The sequence below is a fragment of the Mesoplodon bidens genome (assembly GCF_964165515.1).
Source record: "Mesoplodon bidens genome assembly, chromosome: 10".
Taxonomy (NCBI): Eukaryota; Metazoa; Chordata; class Mammalia; order Artiodactyla; family Ziphiidae; genus Mesoplodon; species Mesoplodon bidens.
This window is the reverse complement of record NC_138172.1, coordinates 95697606-95719009: the sequence shown is the minus strand read 5'-3', so window position 1 is coordinate 95719009 and position 21404 is coordinate 95697606. Positions and strand designations below refer to the sequence as shown.

Genomic DNA, 21404 nt, shown 5'->3' with positions numbered 1-21404 from the left:
GACACATTTTGTTCAGTAATATTTCACGCCAACTGGCACAAAGAGCAAAAAAAATGTAAGGCCTTTATTTAAACCTATTTAGCAAGACAAAGTCTCAGAAAGCAGATTTAGATTTCAGAAGATTTAGAAAGTCAGCTTAGATTTCAACAGGTACTGTATCAACAAAAGCCGAATCCCAGTTGTCAACGTAAGGAAGTTGTTCGTCATTCCAGAAATAGACCTTAGAAAGTAACTAGCTTGGTGCTAAGCAGAGAGGAGCAGGGCAAGCTTGGTTACACCCGGCTGACTGAAGCACCCACCCGCCCTGACTCAACTGCTTTACAAGCTGGGAGCTATTTTCAAACAACGCTTTTAAAATGCTATTCAGAACAAGTTCCTATTGTATAAGCACAGGGGACTATATTCAATACCCTGTGATAAACCATAACGGAAAGGAATATGAAAAAGAATGTATATATATGTATAACTGAATCATTTTGCTGTACAGAAATTAACACACTGTAAATCACCTATATACTTCAATGAAATAAATTTTTTTTTTAATGCTATTCAGAGTTGAACTCTAGTTCTGTGTAATCAGAAGATGCCATTCCACAACACAGCGACTCCAGGTATCTTAAATAAATTTTGCTGGGAAAACAATTACACTTTGAGCACCAACGCGAGAACCCTATTATCGGTTTAGTAGATCATGTCCCAAAAAAGCCCTCTGGGCAGGCCTGGCAGACTGTCCACAATGTCGGGAATATTCAGGCGGAGTGGACCGGGGTCCCGCAGTGTTTGTGCCATAAGTCGACGGCCTTGCTCACAATCGCATCCGAGCTGTCCTGGGGGATCTGTGAACAAGCAAACCAGTCTCTGAAATGTGTTTCCGACTTCAGTATCTCCCTCATTTTCACTCTGGTACAAATCTCATTTCCACTGGAGTTTTCACCATTTTTCAGAAAGTGATCGCACGGGAGGCTAGTGCCAGGATCCGTTTCACGTGCCACCTGAGGCCACAGCAAGGAGCAGTCGTGTCATACCGCCTAGGGTCGAATCCTGCACTGCCCACTACTTGCGGGCTCCTGGGCAGGTTATCTGAGCTCCCTGGGTTCAGATCCCCGTCTCTAAAATGGGGCAAATGATAGCTGCAATTCACAGGGCTCTTTACCGAGTTACGTGAGGTAATTCACAAAAAAATGCTTAGCAGTGGCCCTGGCACTGTGAGCCACTAATTATTACAACGATGACGGTTCTTTGATCCAACATACCCTCACTTAGTACTTATTTACCGGGCCACTGTTCCATTGTTAACATTGGCTGATTAAAATGTATAGATTTGGGGTCCAGTGAAATTCACTCACACCTAAGTCTCTTTCTTCCACCTCTTCTTGCCTGGTTAAGGGTATTCTAAGTTACAAAGACAGGGAAAAACAGATTCATTTAGACTCTTTTCAACATGCTCTAAGTTTACATTTCAGCACATTAACAAATCCAACTGGGATTCTACCAGAGATAGCAACAGAAATGAAAGGACTTACAAAACCCCTCAAAACATCAGGTTTCCTTTTCCAGCAACAAAGATCAGTCACCCTAAAGTAAAGATCTCACCTCTTCCTTTTCTTGACAAGCCTCCTAGTGGTCACATCAGGGGATGAGACTCCAGTCCCAGGCGCATACACTCATGAAGACTTGCTGCTCAGACCACTGACCCCAAAGGATTGCACTACAATCCACAGACCAACTTGAAACTTCCAGGGGAAAACTGTTTCTTATGACGTAAAAATATACTATGTCTCTGAAATAATTGAATGCGATAGAAAAATCTGGCTTGCTAAACTGACTTCCTTTCTAGATTCAAAATTAAAATAAAACAAAGTACACTTACGTTTTCCAGAAACTTTGTTATCTTCTCTGCACCGTTCAGTGCCATTACTTTTATTTTAAAGGTTAAGAGAATTTCCACAGCTACAAAAACTAGTATCTTACAGGATCCACTTATAACTTTATCCCAAACCCTGCAAAATAAAGATATAATCAAATTACGAGTGTGAAGTTTATGTTTATCTAAACAGCTCAAATTTCAAAATTAAATCAAATTACATGTTAAGTACCGTCGTCCCTCACTATCCCCAGGGAATTGGTTCCAGGACTCACTTGCTGTGGATACCAAGATCCGTGGAGGCTCAAGCCCCTTGTGTAAAATGAGGTGGTACAGTCAGCCTTCTATATCTGCAGATTCCACATCCAAGGATTCAACCAACCACAAATTATAAACACAGCACAGGATCAGCTGAATCTGCAGATGCACATCTGCGGATACAGAGGGCTGAGTTCATGAGCTTCAGAGAAGAGCTCATCATCAAGGAAAACAACACAGATCAGCCATTTGAAATCTATTTCAGACACAATCAGCAGTGGAAGGAAAAAAGGAACCATCGCTAGAAAGTATCAATAATTGCTCTGCTAGGAAGTGACCAGTATGCCAATTCCCTAATGTTTCAAAACTGACATTTTCCAGCAGGAAAGTCCTAAACCAAAGCTTAGATTTTACTAACATTTTGTAATGTTAATATAATTATTACATGGTAAGGAACAACAAAAGCAGCAAATGAAATGATAAATTCAATTTCATTTTCCAGTGGTTTAAATTCCTTAATGAAGGAGCTAGTTATTGAATAGACTCTAAAATAACTATTCTGATAACTCCTATAAACTCTTACAGTTGGTATTATTCTATACATGCCAAATGCATTGTCTTGTAATGTCCTCTGTACATTTACCTTTCTCCTCAACTGCAAAGTTGTGGATGGGGTGATCCAGGACACCGAAATGCCCGTAACACGTCTGAAGTTGATGGAAGAGCTGAGTTTGAGTCTCAAGTCTCTCACTGACTTCAGCTACTTTAGAAATACACATTTTCTCTAGGACCTGCTCCATTTCTGGAAAAGCCCACATAAACCCCTAGTGACTATTTCACACAGAATATTGAACAGCATCGAACACACTGAGGGCCTTCAATTTCTCTAACTATATGTTGTAACATTTTTAATATTTATATTAATATGAGATATTTCTAATGTTTCTAACTGTATATATAATAAGCAGAATCATGTGTTATGTTAGCTGCTGGAGAAGTCAGCATCAAATTACTGTATTGTTCTAAAGCAAATTTATATTCCAAGATGATCACGTTAAAAAAAAAAAAAAAAGGACACAGGATTTTTCTGCCTCTGAGCCTGCAGTCCGTATTTGAAAGAAATACTTGCCTCTGTAAGCTGGATTCAGGCAAGCACCCGGCGAAGCACCTCTTGAACCAGAGATCATAGGGAAGTTTGGACACTGCAGAACTCGTCTTCAGATGACTCAGCAGTCGGCTATCTTCCATGTTCAAGTACTGTTCAAAAGCCTTTGGCTAATGATTAAACAGGAGGCGATTACTCAGTTCCTGTGACATAATGTTACCTGATCTTACAGCCTGTGATGAAAAAGTGTGCATGCTGAACGCAGGAAGTGCTACAAGACAAAGCTTCAGACTCATGTAAGTCACTGGTGAGGCATAAGTTTCCCAGGTCAGCACTAACCAGAGGAACCAACAGTCCAGGACTAAGGGGTTTCCGGGGACAGTCCCAGGCTAAAAGGAACAGCTAGTCACCCTAGTTAGTCCTAATTGTGCTATAGCCAGATTCGACAACCTAAGACAAAAGTCCAAACCAAAACTCAGTTGCTCTGGGAAGCTAACAAAGGCCCGCGTCTGGCTGCTCTAGGGCAGTAGGTTATACGTTCAGGGAAAGGGCAAGGGTAAGACCAAAGAAACAGAGCAGGACTAAAGCGGGGACAGGGAACTAGGAAGAATGGAGATGAAAAGGGCCCAGCAGTCACTGATGTCACCTACGCTGACCCACGTGGAGTGCACTCTGCACTTGGCAGGGGGGGTCAGACAACAGGGATGTCCTCAGGAGGAGCTCTGTCCCCAGCAAGATGTGCACAAGAATTCCGGAGAGGTACAGGAATAACACAGGGGGACAATGCTCCGGGGTTCCGTCTGGCAGCCTCTCCCATGTAAGGTTACACAGCAGCCAACACTAGAAGACTGGGATGGCAGCTAACAAAGCTGGCTGGATCCCAGACAGGTTTGCTGTATTTACAGGGTTCCCTGGCAAAGCACGGATCCTAAGGTCAAACCCTCAGGTCTGTACTCTCTATCCAGAAGGGCACAACCAGATCCCACATCACCTGGCCAAATGCAATTTTTTTTTTTTTTTTTTTTTACTAAATACCTGCACCGCTGTACTTCTACCAAAGAGGCAATTCATAACCCTTACAATGTCCACTGTAGCCAGACACTGTGCTACAGATACAGGGAAGGGAGTAAAAGGCAAGATAGCTTGATTACAGTGTGTTACAGTTAGCTCTTTGCAGCTCTCTCAACCAGGTGGGAAGCGCCTTGAAGGCAGGGATGCTATGATGGGAATAAGCAGAGACGATGCGTACATCCAGGTGGGAATCCTAACCCATATACTTAAGAAGCCAGAAAGAGTTTCCCAGGACAGCTGATGTTTGAGCTGGCCCACGAACAAGGGACGGGACTTGGCCAGGCAAAGAGGGCCACGCATTAACATCTGGTCCAGCTTAAAGGACAAATATCCCTAAATAAAGAGAGCTTCTAAAAAGGGAAAATGCCAAAACCTCTATAGGAAAAAAATGCACATGGCTCTAACCCATATTAAAAGATGCTCAACCTGGCTATAATAAAAGAAATGCAACCTGAAACTATAGTAAGGTATCCTTTCTCACCTATCATGCTGGCAAGAACACATACCAGGTTGGCGAGGCTATAGGGAAACTGGTGTTCTCATCTGTTGATCATGAGGATGCAAAAGGGTATGAGCTCTACAAAGAGGAATTTGAAAAAAACCTAGCTAAGTAACATACGCCTTTACCCCTTGATCTAGGTCAATTCATTTCTAGGATATCTATCCCTCAAATATACTGGCAAAGATACAGGCACAAAGCTATTCACCTGTTATAAACAGCAAGACACTGGAAACATCTCAATTAGCCAACAATAGAGGATGGGTTGAATAAACTAGGATGAAGTGGTACGCAGCTGTGAAAAGGAATAAGGAATGTCTCTATATACTGCTTATGGCATAATCCCCAGCATATATTAGGCTAAAAAAATAATAAAGCAGGGTGAAGAAAAACATGTATCAGATGCTACTGCTAAATCTAAGAGGGTGAATATAAATACATATCCATGTGTGCTTTTTTTTTCTTTTTAGTGGAAGATGACATTTATACTGCCTGAAATTTTTTAGGATACAGCAAATGGTAGAAATGGTAGATGTGATGATTTTATTTATATTTTACTGTAAAACATTTAGGTTATTTCCAATATTTCCATGACTCTCATATACTTACTTTTAAGGAAATAAAGCATACCTCAACAGAAGGCAAAACCTGGCAAGAGATTTAACCACCTTGAGAGGAATTTATATTAAACTTAAGAAGAGGCTGCTAATGGTGTTTACTAAAAGAAAAAAAACCCTCTCTGTAGGACAGCTTTTAAAAATTACATCAATGGCAAGGAAAGAAAACTCACTCACTTTAATGACTAAACACAGTTAAGACTGAGATGGCTTAAAGGCAGTCTGATCTGAAGAGAACAACAGAGACCTTCCACGTCACACCACTGAAGCTGGCCTCTATTCTCCTCGGCAATCAGAGGCCTCATCAAAGAGAATTTCCAAAAGCTTGTATGGAGAGGAAAGCTGTGATGTAATACTATAAATCAGAACACTACAACATAAAGGTATCATCACCAGAAATATTCTTTTCTTTGGATGTCAAAAGCCCGTCACTGTCTATCATGTGCACATTTCCCCAGGATTATGAAACAACCTATGCTTTGTGATAACAAATTTGGTAAAATCACAAAAATTTGAAAAGATGACAGACAAGATTATAGAGACTAACAAAAAGCTAGACAGAAGAGATCTAGTATACAACAATAAAAAATTTTAAGCTGGACTAAACAAGGTTTAACTAAAGACAACTGTTTTAAAAACTTGACTTTAAAAGTTTAAGTCACACACACACAAAAAAGTTTAAGTCACTTGATGGCTAAATCAAATAGCAACACAAAGGAAATTTAGCTTTTCTTATACATTCTGAACTTTAAAAAAAAATTTGCAACTATAAAAAACTATGTGCTAGGCACTATAATGTACATGCGAAAATAAACCCCCTTTTCTGAAGATGGGGAAATTAAGGTTCAGGGGACATAGGGACATTAAGTATCTTGCTGATTCTAACATTCATTTCTTTAAAAAAAAAAAAAAAAAAAGCTCAAGGCATTTTTGAAAAAGAACAATAAGAGGGAAATGTCCCTGCCAGCTATCAAAATATGCTAGGAAGTTAAAGTAAGTCATATGGTACTGGCCAGGAAACAGACAAATACCTTGATAGAGAAAAAAAAAAAAAAAAAAAAGGGAGTCCAGAAATAAATAAATATATATATAAACCTAGTACATGATAAAGAGGGCATATTACAAATCTGTGAAGAAAAAAATGAACTGACCAACAGTGTAAGTGGTAGTTCTACTGCTTATTAACTGTGTGGCCTTGGACAAGTTACTTAACTGCTCTGTGCTTCAGTTTCCTCATTTGTAAAAACAGATGTGTTAAGATGCCATAATTCATCAGTAAAGCAAATTTAGTCTTGGTTGGCACGAATCATGTTCTCAAACTGCTGACCAGAGCAAAGGAGGAAGAGGGTGGTGGGGTGCTGGCTGAAGCTGTGCTACAGTTGTAACCACAAAAGGAACAGTCACGTCTGCGTCCGATGCCAGTCACAAAGGTAAGTCCCCCACCAATTAAAGGACTAAATTTTGAAATGTTCAAATATTTTTAAAAGTTAGAAGCTTTTTAAAAACTTGTTTTAAAATCTCGGCATTAGAAAGCGCTTTCTAACTGAGATACAAAACAGCAAAAGAAATACTGATAAATCCAATGGTATCGAATCTTTACATCTTTACACAACAGGGAGAAATATCTTCAGAGAAAATATTTAACTTATTTAACAAAGGATAAATATCCAGCGTATAGCAATAATTCTTACCAAAAAAAAAAAAAGGAAAGACGGAAACAGAATAGAAAGGTAGACAAATGTGATGACCAATAAACATACCCAAAGCTGCTTAACTTCACTCAAAAATGAGGCAATGGAAATTAAAATGGGCTACCATTTCACCATCAGATCGGAAAAATTTTAAGAGAGTGATACTATCAAGTATTGGCAATGGGGTGGAAAACAGGAAATCTCATAAACTGTTGGGGGAAGCAAAATTGGTACAACTTCTGGTAAGTAACCTGGTAGTTAACAAATTTAAATATGTCTCTTGCAATTGAGCATTTGTTGCATAGGTAACCCACCCTAGAGACACACGCACACATACACACATGGGAACACATCGCGTACACGGAGTGGGACGGTCAGCATGGAGCCTTTACATTACATTCGGGCCAATTCTTAACAGAAAATACCATGAGAATTTTTTAAAGTGGTTCTAAATGAGCGACTCTCAATCATAGCCTCATTTCAGAATCACTTGGAGTTTTAAAAAAGTGGAATTCGGGGGCCTCATCCCTGAAGATTCTGATTTCACTGGTTTGGTCATTTTTAAGAGCTCACAGGTGGTACTCATAGGAAGTCAGGACTGAAAACTACCTATGTGTATTGACATGGAAAAGCTCCCAGACATTGTTTTAAAAAGAATGGTGGGGCTTCCCTGGTGGCGCAGCGGTTGAGAGTCCACCTGCCGATGCAGGGGACACGGGTTCGTGCCCCGGTCTGGGAAGATCCCATGTGCCGCGGAGCGGCTGGGCCCGTGAGCCATGGCCGCTGAGCCTGAGCGTCCGGAGCCTGTGCTCCGCAACGGGAGAGGCCACAGCGGTGAGAGGCCCGCGTACCGCAAAAAAAAAAAAAAAAAAAAAAAAAAGATTGTAGGGCCATATGAACAGTATGATAATACTTACATTAAAAAATTATATATATATAAGTTATATACATACACACATACACACACACGATCATGTGAATGCACTCGCATCCACATCCATTCCAGTGCACATAAAATACTCTAGACAAATACACACCAAGCTGATGACAATGCCTATGTCTTAGAAAGTGGAGGAGGGGAGGTGCTGGTGCAGGTCTATGGCAACACTGGATCCATCTGGATTACTTAATACTTCGAGAATGTATCTGTTACTTGTGTTATTAAAAATAATGAATTTTTAAACAAACTATCAAAATGCTACCGCATTTACTCCAATAATAAGAAAAGCGAATCACAGTATGATTCGGACCTCTTGATTTAATTAGGCAGCTAACATTTCATTTACATGTGCTCCAATGCCATGTTTTTATTTTACTGAAATTAAGTGAATTAAATTTCAAAATTCTAAAAATCAAATTTTACTTAATGCAAGTACATAAAAAACACTCCTGTTCAGTGCCCTGGGAAGCTGAGCGCCGCAGAGTCTCGCCGACCACCCTAACGGACACAGAGCAGGGATGGATCTCCAGGGCTTGGCTGACGTGTGCCCCGCACCTGACCCTGCATCCTGTACCACGGTTACTGCTTTCAACAGAATTTCCAAGTGAAACAATTCAATGACTTAAGAAAAAAGACTTGTTTTTATAAAATGAGGGAAAACACTGGGCAAAGAAAATGGCAAAGGACCCCTGGCTTGTGCTGATGACACAAGCGCTGGTCTCCGGATTCCCAAGTCAGAGTGTACAGACCACCGGCTGCCTTCCTCACAGAGTCCCGACTAATGTGAGATCACAGTGTGCCCGGCTAAAACGAACCAACCACATTTCCCAGGCTCCACCGCAAACTGGGGTGGCCTGGTGACACAGTCCTGCCTGCCAACAGGCATGCAGAAGGCAAGTCTGTTAAAGGGGGACAGGCTGGCCTGGCTTGTCACTTCTCCTCCTTTACTTTCGTCTTTGCTTTTCCCTTCCTGCCTAGAACAGGGACGTCATGGCTGTTGCTCCAGCATTTGTCATGGGATCACGAGAGGAAGGACCACACCTAAGAAGGCTAGTACAGGAGGACACGAGCCTGGGTCCCTGGCCATACAGTGGCTGTGGCACCAGCCCTGGGCTGCCTTGCCTCCAGACTTCTGCTTACGTGAAAGAAGACAAAGCCTCTGTTACTTGGGCTTCCCATTCTACACAGCCAAACTTAAACCTGAGTACAGATGGGTAATTCTAGCTAAAGTCAGGGGATTCTGGATCAAGATAAGGAATACTACAGAGCGGGGGGTGGGCAAGCTACAGCCTGCAGAGGCCAAATCCAGCCACAACCATGCTTTTATGTATTCTGTGTGACAATAGCAGAGCTGTGTGCTTGCAACAGAGACATACACACCTAGCCCACCAAGCTGGAAATATTTACCATCTGGCCTTTTACAGAAGGCATCTGCTGATGCCCACCACAGAGGGTCCACGCATAACTGTATCAGCACCAGGAGGTAAAGGCCATTGCCTGAGGACCCCCATTACCATTGCTCACGCCCACCCCAAAATAGCCATAACATCATCCCTCACCAGCTGGGGTAGAAAATCCCGGTACTTGTTATTCAGTTGGTTCACAAAGCAGCGGGTGAGCCAGTAACAGTCAATGCTATCTTCCACCATCTCTTCCATGGCTTTAGCAATGGCAAGAAATACTTCATCTTCTGGTTCCTGCAAGATTAATAATAACTCTCAAGAGGGAGGCAGAAGAGAGGAATACAGGATTCTTTAATAATAATGAAGCCTTGCTCCCTAGATTCTGAAGGACCTGCAATAAATCAAAGTGGGACCAAAAGCGCACAGTCCATCACCAAAAAGATGACCAAGGTGAAGATGAGGATGAGTAACCAGAGGAATCTGAGTCAGCGCCACTTCCGAACACTCAGGTTTCAAGCTGAACATTCAGAGATTTTCCAACTTCTAACATTAAGGCCAAAGAGTCAACACAAACCCTAAGCAAGGGCTGACTCTACACCCAAAAGTATTCTCTGCGCTGGAGGAGAATTCCTTTCAAACAGAAGTGATAAACAGCAAACAACTGGAGACCTCTGTCAATAATTTGCAAACATTAAATGACCTCAAAAGGACAAATAAGCATTTTATTTCAAAGCATTCATACATAGCTTTAAATTTTTGTTCTATCTTTAAGCACCTAAAAAGCTAAAAATGACCCTGGAATCAGAATTTTAGGACTAAGAATGGCATTTCTCAAACCCTGTGTCAATACTCAGAGCATGAAAGCAAACCCTCAAGTAAATTTCGAAAGAAATCTCATAAGAACTGGAATCCACTTGAAAACTCTGTTTTCTAACACCATACCTTACACCAAAAGCTTTACATTTTCATCTAGGATTTAACAGCTGAAGGATTTTTAACATTGAAAAGAAACTAAAAAGTTTCCTTCTACTCCCCTAAGAAGTCCCAAGTTAAAATCAAAATACCTATTTTAACAGAAGCATTGCATCTTAGGCCTCCTATCCACTTACGAACATTCTACAAAATGTCAAGAACGGCAGGAAGTCTCCTCTCATGGACTCCCGCCTGGCCGTGGCGCTGTGCTGGCTCCTCCTGAACCTGGCATCTCAACGCTGCTCCCAGTTACTCTGAGACACAGCTAAGAGGACCAGCGCCCTCCAGCTGAAGTCAGGTTCTATGTGCCCAGCCCTGTGCCGAGCACTGTCACACAGTCTCATTAAAAGATAAGGAAAGGGCTTCCTGGTGGCGCAGTGGTTGAGAGTCCGCCTGCCGATGCAGGGCACATGGGTTCGTGCCCCGGTCCGGGAGGATCCCATATGCCGCGGAGCGGCTGGGCCCTTGAGCCATGGCTGCTGAGCCTGCGCGTCCGGAGCCTGTGCTCCGCAATGGGAGAGGCCACAGCAGTGAGAGGCCCACGTACCAGAAAAAAAATAAATAAATAAGGAAAATACAGCTTCTAGGGCTTGGTGACCAAGGAGACTTGAGCCCAGAAAATAACTTGGACAGCATGTCAGCCTGAGGCCACGGTACAGGTGCCTGGACCTCAAGCCTGGAAAGCTGAACAGGGATGAGGTGGGAACGATAACCTATCATCTAGATCTCTTGAGCTAACGGATAATCTAACCTAACTTCACATACAGCTTAGGAACTCGTGTAGTACTATCAGCTAACTGCATTCTGCCAATGGGAAATAAAATTTAAAGTTTGAGGGTTCCAACTATTTTCAGGAATGTTCTCTCTTGATAAACTTCATCAAAGTGGATGACCATGGGACCCAAAGCAACCTCGAAAAGAAAGAACAAGTCCAAGTTCAAACTGCTGTGCTGGCACACTGCCATCTTCAACAGCCACCAAAAAAATTACAGAACAGCAGTTTTCAGGCAAATCCCTCTTCTGAACAATTCACTCTGTCTTAGCCAGAAGTTAAAATGCTTAGAGTGAATTGCAAGTTGTATTAAAATAGCCAAAGCCCAAGAGCTAGTCATTACTTTGCCTGCCCTCCTCCACTCCCCCTCTCTTCCCTTTATAAACAGTAAGCAGTCCAAGTAACTAGAGTGAGCAGTTTGTCAAAGGTGAAATCTATAAAGCAGGCTGGAGCCTGTGGGCCTGAGGCCAAGGAGGGGTCAGGGCCAAGGAGGCCGCCAGTGACTACAAGGCCTGTGCGGCCTGCAGGCCAGGGCCAGAGAGGTGGCCGGCCGTGTTGGTTACAGACAGAGGAACGAGCAAAGAAATAAATACAAATAAGAAGAGGCTTCCATTAGCCTCGCTGTAACTGCCAGAGAAGGAAGTTGCAAACATAAAAAGGGTGAGGGCTAAAATGAACTTGTGATATTAGAAAGGAATTGGCAGTTTGGGCATTAACTCAGGGTCTTTAATATAGAAATAGATATATAAACATATAGGTGTGTGTATATTTCCTAGCTGTCTGCTGAGAGGGCCTAGAAGCAATGACACACCAGGGACAATGAACATACCTAGCACCCTGTTCTTGGTTTCTAACTATAATACTCCAAAAAAAAAAAAAAAAAAAAAAAAAAAAAAGCCTGATTCCAAGCCTGGGGTAGGGAAAATACAAAATGAGCCTGGAATATCTTTTTGTGCCAGAAAGTAAGAAAGTGCTCAAAATGATGGGAACTTGTCAAAAAGACACAGAAGTCAGCTTGAAGGGGCTCCCGCTGGCTAAATATGGTACAATTTTAACATCAAAATAATGGTAGTAATGAATTATAGGCCACTGAATAAAAGAGGAATCTATAAATTCATACTGATATACATAAATGAGGGAGAAGGGAAAACTCTTCCTTACAGAAAAGTCAACTAATAAATGCAGAAGGAACGAAGGAGTTAGAAGATCACCATTTGGCAATCAGCACAGAAAAACTGTTTCAGGCAACAGTCAGTGGATTGATAATTACACAGTCTCAAAGTACCTCCCCCCAAGTTACTTATTAATTACAAAGGGAAAACAGCAACCTTACCTTGAAGAAACCTGGCAGACACCACCTTAACCAAGTGATCAATGTTAGCAGCAAGAGTAATAAGTATCCTATTTCTGTGGAATTCCTGCCAGAAATGCATAACTAGATTTTAATCATGAGGAAACACACAAACCCCAATTGACAAATGTTCTACTGGCCAGTACTCTTAAAACTGTCAAGGTCATGAGAGACAGAGGAAGACTGAGGGACTGTTCTAGATTAAAGGCAACTAAGACATGGTAAACGTAATGCATGATCCCAGATTGGATCCTGGACCAGAAAAAGAACATCGGTGGGACAGTCAGCAAAATTTCAATAACACCTACAGATTAGTTCATAGTATTGTATCACTGCTTATTTTCTGGTTTGGATAAATAACCAGAGTATAATTAAGATGTAACATTTGAGGATGCTAGGTGAAGGTATATGGGAACACTTGACTCTTTATGCAACTTTTTTCTACTATCTTAAAATGAAGAATTAAAACAAAAAAAATTTTTTAGATCGTCAACAAATGGTAAAACTAGTAGTTGAAAGTTTGATAAGTTCTGAACCACAACTTTTATGGTTTAGATAAAGGGCATTATTGGGACAATTGGTCAAACGGGAATGGAGTCTGAAGATTAGATGTTAATACTGTATCAGTGTCAACTTCTTGGTGTTGATGACAGCTATGGTCACCTAGGGGAGTGTGCTCATCTTTAGCAAGTACACACTGCAGGAATCCGAAGGAACGGGATGCCGTGTCTACGTCTTATTCTCAACCGGTTTGGAAAAAAAATATGTATACGTGTATAGGAAAAATGACAAAGCAAACGTGGTAAAATGTTAATGACTAGGGAACCGGGAGAGAGGGTATATGGGATTTCTTGATAGTATTCTTGCAACTTTTCTATAACTTTAAAATGACTTCAAAACAGAATTTTAAAACATTAGAGAGATTGGGTCAAAAGGTACAGGGCTATGAATGTCTGGGAAAGATGTGTTGCTTTTATTCTATAAAGAAGAGCCATTGAAAGTTTCTAAGGTAAAACATAATGCAAACAAAGGCTGGCAGACGGAGCAGTCTAAAGTTGAACCAAGGGTCAAACAAAAGCACCACTGACCAGTGGAAAGGAGGGACTTCGAGGCAACTTCCCAGACTCCAGCCGATGCATGTAGAGATAGACTTCAACCTGAGGTGTGGCATCACTGATAAAGCGAATGACTTCCAGGGCGTGAAGGACATCAGAGTACTGCTCCTTGCGATACATCATCACCTGGGCATGGGACTCATGGTGTGGAGGCAAGATGCCTATAGAGACCCGGGGCGGGGGGAAAAGAGGGCAAAATACTGAGGCACCAATCCAAACTCCTCTTCTATGAAAGAGAATCCTGTGCAAAGCTGCCTACCACAATTAGACTAGAACTCACACAAATATTTAGTTACCATATAGATTATCTTTTAGAAATTCACACTATAAATCAAATTTTAAATACTATCAATACTCGAGTGGCAATTACATCATTGATATTAAAGAGAAATTAAATGACATCATAAAGCCTTTGAATAAATGTGCCACATAAATTCAAGATAAATCACACCAATTACAATAATGATTTAATTCAAGTTTACGGTTGTCAGCCTTGGGCCACCCTTAGCTGCTAAAGGCCTATCTCCAGTTGCTGTGCTTGGCCCCTAATATGGAATTGTTCCCATCCCCCAACCTCCACAATTCATATGTTGAAGCCTTAACCCCCCATTGTGACTATATTTGGCAACAGGGCCTTTAGGAGGTAATTAAGGTTAAAAGAAGTCATAAGGTGGGGCCCTAATCCAACAGGGCTAGTGCCCTTATAAGAAAAGGAAGAGCCACCAGAGCTGGCGTGGTTTCTCTCTCTGCCGTGTGAGGACACAGCAAACCAGGAGGTGATGCTTCACCAGGAACAAAATCGGCCAGCACCTTGATCTTAGACTTCCCAGCATCCAGAACTGTGAGGATATAAATTATTTAAGCCACCCAGTCTGTGGTATTTTCTTAAGGGAGCTGTAGCTGACAACACAGCCTCCTTCATCTTAGAACCACCACCAAGTGGTCAAATCCTTTTCTTCCCCAACAACTAAAACTTGCTCAAAGTCCTAAAGTCTCTTTAGAAGGAAAAAAAATCTCTAATTTTCACTCCCAAAGTGACCTTATATTACATTTCAATGCCATTTTATGCTCATTAATATATTTAAACATGATGTCTACTCATTAGACTTTGGGGCAAGAACCACATTGTTTTAAATACAAACAAATGGCATGGAGAAAACACACTGGAAAGAGCACTGGATGGGCCTTTGGTCAACTAGTCCCAGAGGTCTTAACACCAAGATGCTCACAAATGTCTCTCCAGGGACTTGTTTCCTTATCTGCCAGAGGCAGGAAATGGGATGGGTAAGCATTTCACCAAATGTTCTCTGCAGAACATGAGCCCAAGGGTCTTCATGAGAAAAAGGGTACCAGAGTCAAATAGATTTGGGAAGTGCTGACAATGAACTTAAGGCTTTAAGTTTTGCTATAAAGAAAAACATCTTCTTTACCCCAGCCTCATTAAACTTCGTGAAACCGTATCGTAGCCCAAGCCCCAGAGTCAAAGTTCCCAGGTCTGAAGTCTAGCTCTACAGTTAAAGGCTGGGTGACCCTCAGCAACTTACTTGATCTTCCTGTGCCTTAGCTTCTCCATCTGAAGAATGGGAAGAATTAATACCCATCTCACACAATTGTAATGCTGACTAAACAAATTAACATACATAAAACACTAAAAGTACATGGCACATACTAAGCTAGTATAAGTGTTATTAGCTAGTACACTTGACTATGGATCTCTCTTTGGTGCAAACTACCACAGATCCAGTATTCTTAAGAACATTCTGGGAAACATAACTTGGATGAGCTCAGAAGACTAACACGGTGGGAGGTTAATGCTGGAACCAAACTCCCAACATAGCGTGGCAGCTCTAAATCTTGAGTGCCTTTTTAAATTAATTAATTAATTAATTAATTATTGGCTGCCTTGGGTCTTCATTGCTGTGCGTGGGCTTTCTCCAGTTGTGGTGAGTGGGGTCTACCCTTCATTGCGGTGCGCGGGCTTCTCGCTGCAGTGGCTTCTCGTTGCAGAGCACGGGCTCTAGGCACGCAGGCTTCAGTAGCTGTGGCACACGGGCTCAGCTGTTGTGGCGCACGGGCTTAGTTGCTCTGAAGCATGTGGGATCTTCCCAGACCAGGGCTCGAACCCATGTCCCCTGCATTGGCAGGCGGATTCTTAACCACTGCGCCACCAGGGAAGTCCCTCGAGTGCCTTTAATGGCAAAAACAAGGGAGACTCACCTGATAAAGTAAGCCACGAAAAAGAGAGGTGATGAACAGCCTGACAGGCCTTGGCGCTCAGCTGCAAAGTACACCTGTCCATCTCATACTAATCCACTGGCATTATCAGTTAATAAGACACATACTCTTTCTCAGCAGATATAAATATGATCGACATTCCCACCTAAAAGGCACCCCTGGAAGGCATTTACTTTGACGGGCACTGGAAACACTAAGATTTTTTAAATGCTCAGGGAAAACTGAGGTCGTTTTCACACATTCTCTATTTTAACTGCACGGTGACCTATTAGAAAAGTAAGTGTACAAAGGCTGGCAAGATGCACAGCAAAAAAGGCAATGCACAGTGCTTTCTAGCATGGCTTGCATTCCCTCGCTGGCTCCACATTACATAATCAGATTCGGGACTCCAGATTTTTCAAGTCCTGAAAATACAGTACATTTTGGAAAGGAAACAAGGTCTATAAATGTAACCTAACTTCAAATGGGCTCTACAAGCCTGAGCTCAAATCCTAGCTCTGCCACTTACAGGCTATAAGGCCTCAGGCAAATTCTTTAGCTTGTCTTTTTCCCCATCGGTAAAATTGCAATATTGATACCTACCTCACAAGGGAATTCTAGGATTATCCTAACTTTTGGTTTTTTTTAAAGAAAGAAAAGGAGGGTAGTAATGGATGGGTAATTTTATACATCAGCAGGCTCAGCAATAACAGAAAAAAAAATCCTTAGCTCAAAAGGCATACTGCCAGTCACTTCGGGCACCTAATACACGTTTTCTTCCACAGAAACTGAGCAAGACTGTTTTTCCTTCTCCTTCAGCCACTCTTCACTGTAAGTTATTCATTTGTGCTTCTAGGAAGTAAAAACCCTTTAATTCCTTTTTTGATTCTGACAGCACTCCTTAGGAAGTTCTACCTCTACAGCTGGGAGTCGCAGACTAACAAATCAAGAGCTAAACCCTAGGAGTTAATTTAGCTCAATAGCCTCATTTTACAGATGAAAGAAAAAAAGGAAAAAAATTTAAAAAAGAGGCCTAGTGGCGTCTTCTGGAAGGTTACCAAGCTGACAGTAAAGCCCAGACCAGTTCGCCTTTCTCCCGGCCCAATGCTCTTCCCACACCTTGTCTCAGAAAGGTGCATCACTGTCTCTTCTAATGTCACCTGACACTCAGAGTGACACGCAGTGGACTGCCTCTGAAGGTCACCTTCTTCCGGGCTTCCAAAGTGACTGGTGATTCAGGCTCCCGAGGTTGGACCCAGTACTCAGTAAAAGGCCTAAAGGAATCCTTTTTCTGACTGATAAGATGCCAATGATCCCATCATTCAACATTTTTGAACATAAAGCTTCCAACTCTTGGAAATCATACCTAGAAGCACCTTCCAGACCAATGCACGGTACATGGATGGGAGCGGGAACCTCTGACTAAAAGTACAAAGTTTCTCAACATCTACAGGAAGAAAAAGAAAAAAAAAAAAACGATTAGATGCTTTTCATGCTGATCACAATAGGTAATGATGCATTTCACGTCTGAAAACCGAAAGTATAGTAAGACATCTCTTCAGAGGCAGGCTGCTATACAATCAGCAAATCTAGGAAAGGTAACACCGGACTGACTTCCAGCCCAGGTGTTCCAACTAGCTATGTGGTTTTTTTTTTCCAACTAGCTATTTAAAAACAATTAGTGTTTCACGGTGTAGGAGATGCATTTTGCATATATTACTACATTCACTATAATATCAGTAGTTACTATTTATAGAACTTATTTCATTTATCTACATCGCAAGCTTGTTGGGTAGATATTGTTTCAAAAATGCAGAAACTGAAGCTCAGAGCAGTTTAGTGACTTGACTAAGTTTCCATCGCCGGTGAGTGGCACAGTCAGCCTGCAAATCCCCACATTCACCAGTAAGCCACATTCAACCATCTGGGGCCTCAATTTCCCTACTTGTCAAGTGAGAATTATAATACTTACAGCACAGACTGCCTAGTGAGGATCAAAGATCAGGTGGGAAATGTTTTTGAAACTTTAAGACACTCTATGCATTTAAACTACTGTTTTTAACTATGGCTCAGTTTATTCTACTTTAATTAGCGATAAAACAGACCTTATTATGACTGGATTAGAATAAAAATATCAATATATAATGCAGTTTCAGTATTTCCATAAAAGAAAATCATGGCAAGAGTTGTTGCAAATTTACCCAGAAGCTATAATGACACCTCTGAAAATTGAGAAGAGAAAATACATGGGTTTAATAAGAGAAAAAAATATTACTGACTTCTAAAGAGGCCTTTCAAAAAGGTCTGGCTCTGACTCAGTGAAATATAAACTTGAAAAATCCTTAATTTCTCCCAAAATATACCATTCTGCTGCCATCTTATCACTAAAAAAATATGGCAGGCAACCAATACCTCTAGTCATCTTTAAAGGTAACATTTAATTTCAGAAGATCTGGGAATGACTGAGAACCAATAAGGTAAATTTAACTTATAAAACTCACCCAGACAGTCATCTTTTAGGAGAATTTCTAATGATTTCTTTTCTTCAACTCCACGAAACCCCACTTTTTCATAATATACTGAACGGAAGTTTCTCTGAGAGTCCTCAGTCATGTTTCATTCTCGGAGAGACAAAATAGGGAGCAGAAAAAAGTGACCCTAAAAACAAATGAAGATTTGATGAAAAATTTAATGATTTTCTCCAACTTTTCCATGAATCTGATACACTATGATAAATGGCCTGCCCTTGCATAGGACTCAGTATTAAACCTTCCCTTTTACACACCCTAACATCACCTCACCTTTGCACCTTGGCCAAAAACCAAGATATAAAACAAAAGTCCTCTGAGCTGCTGTAACAGATGGCACAAGGTTCATGCCTTAGCACTCTTATTTTACTTAGGAGAGAACCTAGCACAATGGTATATTCTGCAGCCGTTACACATGTTCAAAGAAAAAAGTTATTGAAATAGGAAGACAGACAAAATGTCATGCAAAGGGGATTACCAAATATACATGATGACTGTTTTGTTTTAATTTTTTTTTAATTAGAGTATTCTGAAATGTTAACAATGGTTATCTTTAGGCAACAGGATTCCAGATGATTTTAATTTTTCTTTAGCTTAGCTGTCTTTTCTAAAATGGGCATTCTGTAAAACAAAATACTAAGTTATAAAAAGAGTAAAAAAACAAAAAACTCCACAAACCCAAGTTCCTCTTAGTTTCCTCCTTTAAACACAATTCTATCAAATGTAATTGTCAAAATTCAAAACCCACAACAGATTAAGCATTAAATTATAAACCAGAAGAGGGTCAGGAACGTAGCCGGTTGACAAGTAATACCACAGAGTTGGAGACAAAATAACGACTTAGAATCTGGCATCAGAACTCAAAAAGTTCGCTGGTCTCTGGTTCTTTCACAATAAACCTTCAGTAAGACTGAAGGCAAGTCATCAGGAAAAGGTCAAATTAGGTTTGTGTTCTAAGAACAGAACGGATGTAACGCATTTTCCAAAAAGTATACCACTGCCGGCCCCAAACGCTTAAAGCGTCGGTGCAGAGTATAACCCTCAGGTTTTAGAAATTCTGAGATGTCCCCAGGGGCTAGGGGAGGGTTGAGTCCCAGACAGCCAAGTTCTTCCTTATTGACAGGATATTCACTGAGACGATTCGGGCACAGGGAAGAATAGAATTCGTTTACACTGAGGAATTCTACAGGGTACTGAGCTCTTAGGACCAAACGGTTTTTAAAAGCAGGATTCCAAAGCATTAAAACACTAAATAAGGTGGAAGCTATTTAAAAGCAGCATCCAAACAGCTGCAAGGCGTTTCGGTGGCTGCCGTCTAAGGACACCATCCTGACTGCAATGCAACAGCAAACGCATCCTCAGGGAGGAAATAAAGTAACTTTCCTTGCTGCCCAGCAGCGCCCACCTGACGGGAAAAGTAAACACACCCTGATCCAAGACCCCAGGTCCCACTCTACCTATTATGCTTCACCTCTAGTAGTGGAAACCACACCCGGGCTCAGACTAAGTGGTCCGGGGAGGCAGCGGAAACCCGGCCCGGTGCGCTGACCTGCCGACCGCCCAGAGCCCGCCGGGCGGAGGGAGACGACTGGACACCCGCGCCCAGGAGCTAATACCCAGCAGCCGCGGCGTCCACCGGACGTGACGTCAGCCCCGCTCCACGGGGCGGTGCCGAGAGTGCGCGTGCGCCGAGAGCATGCGCGGAAGCTCCACCCCACGCCATGGGGGGTCGCAGACTCTGCAACCCAGTTACGTGAAATAGCGGGATGCAAGTCAACCTAGCGTCTCAAGCTCCCCGCCCATTCCCCGCACCCGTCTCCCTGCTCCCCCTACTCATTCCTGGTCTGGAGAATCTCGCGACTACCTTAATCCCGCTGTCCCGGGCGGTGAGTGCCCGGGATGCTTTCCCCAACCCTACCCTGGAGGTGATTGCGGACCCCAGGATGGTGCTCCTTAATCTGTCTGCGGTGGCAGACCCCTGCTTTGTTTTTATTTCCTTTCTCCTGGTATGTGGAAATAAATGACCAACCAAATGAGAAGTGTAAAGCAACTTATTGAGAATTTGCTGTACGAGAGAGTCAGCCCCACTATCATTTCTATTTTGGCAGAAACTCAAAGGCAGGCGGAGGAGGGGAAAGGTTGATAGTGGGGAAAAAAAGGGAAGGCTTCAGGTGTGCCCTCGTCGGAGGCTGTTGGCATAGGGAAGCTGCACGTAGAGGAGAAGCCGGGTGTCCTATGTGACCCGTTAGCCACATGTGGCTTTCTCTGGCTGGTCCTAAGTTGAAAAGCAGGGATACAAATTAGGGCAGCTGTAAGTTACTAATCAAGTCCAGGCCAGTTACTACAGTAGTTATTGTTCCACTTCCTGGGTTGTTTCTACAGCTAGCAGTCAGGCTGGCTTCCTAGGCTGGTTTTTGTGGATGAGGGGTTGTTTTTCTAGGCAGGTTGTGGGTCCATTCTATTTTCATATATGGTCGACCACTATCTGTATATTCAGCCTCTCAGTTAAAACACTATAAAGATAAATTCTTTGAAAACTGAAGTTTTAAAACAAGATATACAAGCCCCAACTTTTTAGGCTCAGCAGACAAAATTACTCTTTAAAATAGCTATTCAAGTTTATAAACACTTTCTCTGCTTACCTTGTCACAGACCAGCACTGGTCTCAGGGACCGCCCTCTGAGCAGCACCAGGATGAGTGGGTTTTGAAACCACTTGGGTTTGAGAGGAACTGTTACCGAGCCAGGTTTGTTTTGTCCAATGCATAGCAAGCCAAACGCTGAGACACCAAGGTTTGCAGCAAAGAGAGGGAGAACCATCTCAAATCAGCTTCCCTGAAAGGTATGAGGCTTGGGATACTTATGGGCTAAACAATAAAGAAGCAGGGAGATGAGTCATGGGAAAGGTGATTGGGAAAAGGTGTGGGAAGGTCATTCTACGCAGGTGTAACTAAGCTACAGGCCTTTGCACGTTCAAAAGATCACCAAGCAGACACTCACGCATG

General features: G+C 42.1%; 1 protein-coding gene across 6 annotated transcripts; it reads right to left on the bottom strand.

Annotated features, from left to right (window-relative positions):
- Nucleotides 1-46: 46 nt before the first annotated feature.
- On the bottom strand, nt 47-20026 carry LOC308623579 (TBC1 domain family member 7). 6 transcript variants are annotated; one of them, XM_081246173.1, is made up of 8 exons: nt 19858-20026; nt 18374-18530; nt 17239-17319; nt 13632-13819; nt 9605-9742; nt 3252-3397; nt 1871-2000; nt 47-836 (listed from the first exon to the last, which is right to left on the bottom strand). In XM_081246173.1, the coding sequence occupies exons 2-8, from the start codon at nt 18483-18485 to the stop codon at nt 750-752; spliced, it is 882 nt and encodes a 293-aa protein (XP_081102299.1). In that variant the 5' UTR covers nt 18486-18530; nt 19858-20026; the 3' UTR covers nt 47-749. The 6 variants fall into 6 exon arrangements, with proteins under 6 accessions (XP_081102299.1, XP_081102300.1, XP_081102297.1 ...); XM_081246174.1 differs by having other exon boundaries at nt 18374-18493; XM_081246171.1 differs by having other exon boundaries at nt 19872-20026.
- Nucleotides 20027-21404: the final 1378 nt, after the last annotated feature.

Excerpts from the sequence above, each read along its gene's own strand:
- LOC308623579 (XM_081246173.1), bottom strand. The coding sequence starts at position 18,485 with ATGACTGAGGACTCTCAGAGAAACTTCCGTTCAGTATATTATGAAAAA. Across the intron at positions 17,320-18,373 it reads CCTAAAAGATGACTGTCTGG|ATGTTGAGAAACTTTGTACT; the intron begins GTGAGTTTTATA and ends TTCTTCCTGTAG. Across the intron at positions 13,820-17,238 it reads GGTCTGGAAGGTGCTTCTAG|GCATCTTGCCTCCACACCAT; the intron begins GTATGATTTCCA and ends GGGTCTCTATAG.